This window comes from Neoarius graeffei, chromosome 17 (assembly GCF_027579695.1).
Source record: "Neoarius graeffei isolate fNeoGra1 chromosome 17, fNeoGra1.pri, whole genome shotgun sequence".
NCBI classification, from domain to species: domain Eukaryota; kingdom Metazoa; phylum Chordata; class Actinopteri; order Siluriformes; family Ariidae; genus Neoarius; species Neoarius graeffei.
This window is the reverse complement of record NC_083585.1, coordinates 34,580,620-34,588,936: the sequence shown is the minus strand read 5'-3', so window position 1 is coordinate 34,588,936 and position 8,317 is coordinate 34,580,620. Positions and strand designations below refer to the sequence as shown.

The following is an 8,317-nucleotide window of genomic DNA, read 5'->3' as shown; positions in this document are numbered from 1 at the left end:
GCAGGTTAGGTTAACTGGTGACTCTAAATTGACCGTAGGTGTGAATGTGAGTGTGAATGGTTGTCTGTGTCTATGTGTCAGCCCTGTGATGACCTGGCGACTTGTCCAGGGTGTACCCCGCCTTTCACCCGTAGTCAGCTGGGATAGGCTCCAGCTTGCCTGCGACCCTGTAGAACAGGATGGATAGATGGATATTTGCATACATTATTATAAGATCAAATAATTCAGTTCAAGAAATAATTATTAAAATATTTTTAATATAGTAGCATAATTTCCTTCAAATATCACATCCCAATACACGTGTTTCCTCCGTAGCACATATACAGTGCTTGATTATTGAGGGAAGTTAAGCACTGAGCTATTCACCTCAGCAGAAAGCTGATGAGGCATGCATTTTGAACTCGATCGATAGTCTTGGAGCAGATAATCAGTTTTACAAATCAGGCATGGTTTTTGGCTATGATGAAATGTCTAATCATTGCTCTCCATCTTCGGAGACCCCACCATCCTGGTTTAATTTATGTACTGAAACAAGAGCAAGCAATTCAATGAGCTGTTAAAGCTTCGACAGGCCATTGTATACAATCCTATTCAATGGATACAACCGCAAACGGTTGTACATAACTTTTTACCAAGGACCCCTTTAACTGTAAAATATAATTCGCACACCCTAAAGCATAATTTCATGAACTAATCCAACCATTGCAATATTAGACCCATGATTCAAATATTCTGGCTATTTATTTGAACCATAAAGCTTCTCTCGTCCTAAACTTTCCAACAGAATACATTTGACATTTATAAATCAGAGCCCTTGCCTACCCTGTGATGACCTGGCGACTTGTCCAGGGTGTACCCCGCCTTTCGCCCGTAGTCAGCTGGGATAGGCTCCAGTTTGCCTGCGACCCTGTAGAAGGATAAAGCGGCTAGAGATAATGAGATGAGATGAGATGAGCCCTTGCCTATGCTTTAAGGACCTCTTGGGGTCTCTGGACCCTGCTTTGAGAACTATCGGTTTACACTCTGCTTTATCTCAGTGAATAAAATGCAAATAATCTTCCAGATAAATCAGTTCCTGAATTATGGAAGGACGAAAGGAGAAAAAACTAAACACTTGATAAGTAAAATATATACAAATAAGCATTCTTTTAGGACAATTACCAGTTTTGTCTTTATTACAAATGTACAGCTTATGAGTTTCTATTTTTTTTTTTTTTTGCTTAGTTTAATGTCTTTATTTTGTACAATTAACTCTGCGAAAAGAAATTCTCCCATCAGCCATCTCAAAACAGTTATGAGGAGTACAGTGCAGTGTGTTTGACTGACTTGAAGAGACGATGCATTAGTAGGATGTGAACATGTGCGCGTGTGTGCGCACGCGCGTGCGTGCAAGTGTGCACTCACACAGGCTTTGTTCTTGTGTGCATTGATTGTTGTTTGTATCATGGCATGAGGCTGCATGGGACAAGACAGACATTAAACTTACAGAACTCACACTAAAGGAGCCCAACATTGTGCTGGATAGATCATGAAGTCCATGTGTGCTAAGGCTCCCATTTCCCAACACACACACACACACACCATCTTTTCAGGTACGAACCTCTTAACTAAGGTCACAATAAACTGTGTAAAACATCTTCCAAGAGCCACTGTAAAACAGCCTTGTGAAAAAGGCAAAATTAGCAATATGTGTAACACATACTCAATGATTCGGTTCCATGTGCACTACCCCGAGGGAATAAAGAGTCTGGAAGAGATGCCATGTAGCTATTAAAAAAAATAACTGATGTGCAAAGTAAATGGTAAATTCTCTCAAACAGTTGTTTGAAATTTTTTTTTTAAGGAAAACAATATCCCATTTCCAAAATGAAAAAGAAATAAGGCAAGTGCATGAAATGGCTGAAAACATCAGGGTAAATTGAACAAAGTGAGAAAAGTAAAATTAAGGCTTATGTAATGGCAAAAGAAATACAAAAACAACACTGAAAGTGTATTGACGGGACAATGTGGGATAGACTGTGCCTTGACAGTAAAATAAGATGATCTGTTGTACTAGCTGTCTAGTCAGACACATCATCAGTATGTGATCATCTGCTGAAATATGGATGTTGTCCAAAGAAAAACTGAAATGTTGTCGTCGTATAAACACCAAACAGGCATCTGTGAAAACATATTGTGACGAGCTGTCTAAAAGAAGCCTGAGAATTATAAACATTAATAGTGCTCGATATATAGGATTTGAAAGCTCCAGTTTACTAACCCCACAATATCAAGGAGTATTCGTCAGACAAAATAACTTGGTGGTACTATGAGCCAGAGTGCTCTATAGCTAGTATTCAGCAGTGGATTGGGGCCCTGACTGCTGCTTACAATCTCATACACACTGGCTTTTTGGCTCCAGAATCAACTAGGGGACAGATTTATACAGCACAGCTGTGATTTTTTTTCCCCATTACTGCAACCTGCTGAAATGCCTGGACAGTAAACACTGATGTTGCCCGTCCATCATCAGCACTCATATCTGTATAGCTTATAAAACATTATTAAACTAACAGTACACATGCTTTCCAAATCAAGAAAACAATATAAACATGAAGTATACTCAATCTGATATTTTCATAGAAGAAAAAAAAAAATCTGGTCCAAAAAAATAGAAGTTCACATCAAAACTCTGTAACTCGCTACACTAGGAAAGAAGCCAAACTGATGCTCTCAAAGAAAATACAGTGGAAGAACTGGAGAGGAATCGTCCTACCACAGTGGACCTCTATACTCCTAAATACAGGCAATGTAACGAATGAGACAACAAATCTGCAGCTTCGATGAAATCATACAATGGAGGGATTGTGAACTGTGAGATGAATGAAGAAATGGATCCATCGTCAAAAGAATGAGAGCTGACCTCGTTTTCAGACACTGACAAATGCAACTTAATGGCTAGAAAATCATTGCTACAGTGTCCTCATTACCATCGCTATTTCCTTTGGTTATGGTGAATGCAGACTTGTACATTTTTTTTTTTTTACACAAAACATGTCTTCCTGGAGAACAGGTATGTTCTTGTAAGATCATGAGGATCCCCAATACTGAGAAAAAAAAAAACTGAGGGTTCCATTTTCAAAAGTTCCCCCTTTCTCGACCAAATGATGGACAATAACGAAAAAAAAAAAACCACACACAAAAAAAACAACATCAATAATAATAATAATAATAATAATAATAATACATTTAACAAAATTCAGAAAAAACATCACTGACAATGATAATCATAACATTAATAATAATTAAAAAAAACTATAGTCATAAGCATTACAATAATTCCAGTGTAAGTGTTTAAGTCTACGTCTTTGTCCCGAGAGGTAAAGGCCAATGGAGTGGCATATAAAAGTAGACATGAAATCAACAAACATTAAAGAAAATAAAAATTCTGAGAAAGAGCAGACCTGTCTGTGTGTGTGTGTGTGTGTGTGTGTGTGTGTGTGTGTGTGTGTGTGTGTGTGTGTGTGAGAGAGAGAAAAATGCACGAGTCATCAGCATATACCTGTGTGTATGAGAGAGAGATATGAATGAAAGGTGCATGTTAAAAAGGATCCCAATAACAGATTAAGAGAAGTAGTGAGATGATCTGAGCCGCTCCAATAACAGTCTCCCATAACAGTCTCCCATAAGCCCCCCTCTCTCTCCGTTGGTGGTGCAACCTGCATGTAGCTTCCTGTTACTTCCATTCCTTCCCCCCCCCCACATATGATTCTTATTTTTATCACCATTCATAAAATAACATCATCCCCTACATTCAACATCCAACCCATTCGTGTCCTTCCATTTCCATCATTCATTTCTTTCTCATCTTCAACAATCCACTGTTTGCTTGCTTGCAGTTCCTCTTTCCACCACCAGTGTGTCCCCGCACCCATCAAACCCAGAGCTGGGTCACTGCTTCTTCTCGCGAGTGGTGATGGTGACGAGCTGCTTAGCGGCCTTGGCTATGTCATAGGCACACTGTATGACCTGCTGGGTGAGGAGCTGGTAATCAACAGCGCTGGCCGAAGGCTCTGAGGGTGCAGCTTTGCGACACTCCACTTGCAGACGCGAGGCGCTAGAGGCCAACAGCTTGAGGGAGGCGCGCACCGCGTCCAGAGCTGGTCTCTGAGGACACACAGCATAAACACTGAAGTCAGAAACTGAGGCTTGTTGAACAGAATTAGCTAAAAAGGTAGAAAGGGGACATTCACTGACCTTCGGAAAGAGAGAGGCCATCTCGGTCACAGCTGAGTGGATCTTCTCTGAGCATGGCACAAAACTAAAACCAGTTTCACAGGCCACGTTACTCACAATATTCACACCTTTTAATTTATTTACACACAAGAACCAAATGTAGGGCAATAGCTTATTTAGAATGGTGCCCAGTGAAAAAGAGAAGACTGAAACCACATTAGAGAAACGAGCAAAAAAGAAAATAAAAAGATGAAATTTCCAAAAACGTTGGGATGCTGTGTAAAATATAAATAAAAACAGAATGCGATGATTTGCAAATCATGTAAACCTCATTTTCACTGAAAATAGTACAAGAGACAACATATCAAATTTTGAAACTAAGAAATTGTATTAATTTTTTTTAAAATATATGCTCCTTTTGAATTTGCAACATGTTTCAAAAAAGTTTGGAAAGAGGCATGTTTACCGCTGCGTTGCATCACCTCCACTTTTAACAACAAACACACTAAACATTTGGGAACTGAGGAGACCAACTGCCGTAATTCTGTGAGTGAAATGTTCTCATTTTTGCCTGACCTAGGACTTCAAATGCTCAACAGTTTGAGGTCTCCTTTGTCATATATATTATGGCATGCCGTTCAGGAAATTAATCTTTGAATATATTGAATGAATCCCCGAATATATTGAATGAAACTCTGAATATATTGAATGAATCCCCGAATATATTGAATGAAACTTTGAATATATGGAATGAATCCCCGAATATATGGAATGAAACTCTGAATATATGGAATGAAACTCTGAATATATTGAATGAAACTCCGAATATATGGAATGAAACTCTGAATATATTGAATGAATCCCCGAATATATTGAATGAAAGTCTGAATATATGGAATGAATCCCCGAATATATGGAATGAAACTCTGAATATATGGAATGAAACTCTGAATATATGGAATGAAACTCTGAATATATGGAATGAAACTCTGAATATATGGAATGAATCCCCGAATATATTGAATGAAACTGAATATATTGAATGAATCCCCGAATATATTGAATGAAACTCTGAATATATGGAATGAAACTTGGCTGACGTCATGAAGGCACTGCCGCCGTCCTGCAGCAAAAGTGAGTCAGTCGGCTCGGGATTTGGTTGCGGCTATTTTAAACAATAAAGACATTGTTAACACTCTGGCGAATGCTTGTGGTTTTATTAGTGTTTACTTCTTTTATGTGCAATGAAGCTACGGTGACAAAGTCATTCCCCTCGTGGATCATATTTGTATAACGGTATTTTCTGTATATAAAACTAATTTGTAAATTTTGTTTGTCGAGTTTTACAGCGTTTCTCAATATACTCTAATACTCTCGTCTGAGTCAGAGTTTTTCTTGGACCTGTTGTCTGTCTGTCGAGCTGTGGGAGCGGGGGCAGAATACAAAGTTTCATTCCATATACTCAAGGTTTCATTCCATATATTCAAAGTTTCATTCAATATATTCAGAGTTTCGTTCCATATATTCAGAGTTTCATTCCATATATTCGGGGATTCATTCCATATATTCAGAGTTTCATTCAATATATTCAGAGTTTCATTCAATATATTCAGAGTTTCATTCCATATATTCAGAGTTTCATTCAATATATTCAGAGTTTCATTCCATATATTCAGAGTTTCATTCCATATATTCAGAGTTTCATTCAATATATTCAGAGTTTCGTTCAATATATTCAGAGTTTCGTTCAATATATTCAGAGTTTCGTTCCATATATTCAGAGTTTCATTCCATATATTCGGGGATTCATTCCATATATTCAGAGTTTCATTCAATATATTCGGGGATTCATTCAATATATTCAGAGTTTCATTCCATATATTCGGGGATTCATTCAATATATTCGGAGATTCATTCCATATATTCAATGTTTCATTCAATATATTCGGGGATTCATTCAATATATTCCAAGATTAATTTCCTGAACGGCATGCCATTATATATATATATATATATATATATATATATATATATTTTTTTTTTTTTTTTCCCATAACGCAGCAAATATTTTCAATGAGAGACAGGTCTGGACTGCAGGCCAGTTTAGCACCCAGACTCTCTTCCTACAGAGCCATGCAGTTGCAATACATGCAGAATGTGAATGTATAAAACAGTCAGTTATTTAGTTATAGTTACAAGCCTAATTGACTGAATGGCTTTTACACGCTTATCATACTAATCTGTTTCTTACAGAAGTCAGTCAATTTATCTTAAAATTTAGTTCAGCTCATAGTCAAATGTTAAAACTGCAGTTTAAAATGCCAACTTGAATCCAGCTGCAATTTTAAATCAAACATGGGAAACTGTCATAGGACAAAATATTTAAAATCTATTCACAGTGTAGCTGGTTGTGTTTTTGTGACTGAAAAGTTCAGGAAAAAAAGGACAAATTACTTCAATTTAAAAAAAAAAAGGAGGAACATGACCCATCTGTCTAATGCGCTAAATACCGTCATAGTCTGATTTAAATAAAATAATGTGCTCTAATAAAAAAGGGGTCCATTAATTATTTTGGTATTCAAAGTGGTCCCTGGCTGCAAAATTCTGAGATCTTATGATATAGAGGATAACAACAAAACATGTTATACACAGTCCTATCAAATCCCCACTGCCCCAAAGTCCTCACATGTTCCCTTTCTGTTTTGTGACTGTGTGAATACAGTACCAGAAAAAAGTTTGGACACACCTACTCATTTTCATAACCATTTTCTACATTCTAGAACCATAAAGCCAGTAACTCACTGGGCTGCGACAGCTTGCGAATGTCATTTGCGAGAGAATTTCAAAAGTGTCTTGAAACATTCGCGGGGCTTCTCAATTTCCTCGCATGAGTCGCTAAGTGTTGCTCCTTCGTCGCTGAAATTTTGAAAAAATTCGTGCGACAAAATTTCTCTCAAACTAGCCGAAAATGCATCGCTGGTGTCGCAAAGCTGTCACGAACCCTTCTCAAGTCAGTTTCCGTGAGACAGGAAGTGCGAGTTCAGCCAGTATCTCACTGGGCTGCGACAGCCTGCGACTAGTTGGAGACGCAACAATTGCAATAAAATATGCGAATATCAATTCAGTGTGATTCCAAGTGAGAATTGTTGCCAATTTGCATATTTTATTGCAATTGTTGTGTCTCCAACTAGTCGCAGGCTGTCGCAGCCCAGTGAGATACTGGCTTACTGAAGACATCAACTCTATGAAATAACATGGAATATGTATGGAATTTTGTGGTAAACAAAAATGTGTTAAAAACACAAAACAATGTGTTTCAGATTCTTCAAAGTAGCCAGCTTTTACCTTGATGACGCTTTGTACACTGTTGGCATTACCTTAACCAGCTTCATGAGGTAGTCACCTGGAATGCTTTTCAGTTAACAGCTGCACCTTGTCAAAACGTAATTAGTGCAATTTCTTGCCTTCGTAATGTGTTTGAGATCAAACAGTAAACAATAAAAATACAGTAAATAGCCCTATTCCACAACTGTAGTAATCCATATGTCGTCAAGAACCGCTCAACTAAGTAAAGAGAAACGACATCCATCACTACTTTAAGGCATGAAGTGTCTTAATTAATAAAAATAAAGAAAAAACATTGAATTAGAAGGTGTGTCCAAACTTCTGACTGGTACTGTCCGTGTTGGGGTGAAGCTCCTACCTGTCATGTTTAAACTCCTGTGCTGCTCTCAGCAGCTCCTGGATGTTCTTGGTGACCTGCTCAGTCTTCAGGATGACATCCTCTGTGCAGGGTAGTGTGGGATCTGGCTCTCCCGCATCTCCACTATCCTCCACCTCCACTCGGCTCTCCTCCTCGCTGCTGCGGCCCATGCTGTGCGCACACCCACACGCACAAAATGCCACTTACCACTTACACATGCTGATAAAAAGCTAATAAATCTACCGACATTTACGAATTTAAAAACGAGCAAAAATCTGAAACAGGCTCCACTCACCCAACAGAGATGTCATATGTTTGAGTGTTGTCATAGTCACTGTCAGTTCCACTACCATGTTTCTCTAATTTAGGGGGCTAAAGCAGAGACAGCAATACATCAGG

General features: G+C 38.2%; 1 protein-coding gene across 3 annotated transcripts in view; it reads right to left on the bottom strand.

Annotated features, from left to right (window-relative positions):
- Nucleotides 1–240: 240 nt before the first annotated feature.
- git1 (G protein-coupled receptor kinase interacting ArfGAP 1) overlaps nt 241–8,317 on the bottom strand; it is a 70,993-nt gene continuing 62,916 nt past the window's right edge. For all 3 annotated transcript variants that reach the window (XM_060944087.1, XM_060944088.1, XM_060944089.1), the window contains 4 exons: nt 8,214–8,290; nt 7,919–8,089; nt 4,237–4,300; nt 241–4,146 (listed from right to left, as the gene is read on the bottom strand). In XM_060944087.1, coding sequence (XP_060800070.1) covers nt 3,931–4,146; nt 4,237–4,300; nt 7,919–8,089; nt 8,214–8,290 — 528 coding nt within the window. In that variant the 3' untranslated portion in view covers nt 241–3,930. The remainder of the gene's footprint in view (nt 4,147–4,236; nt 4,301–7,918; nt 8,090–8,213; nt 8,291–8,317) is intronic.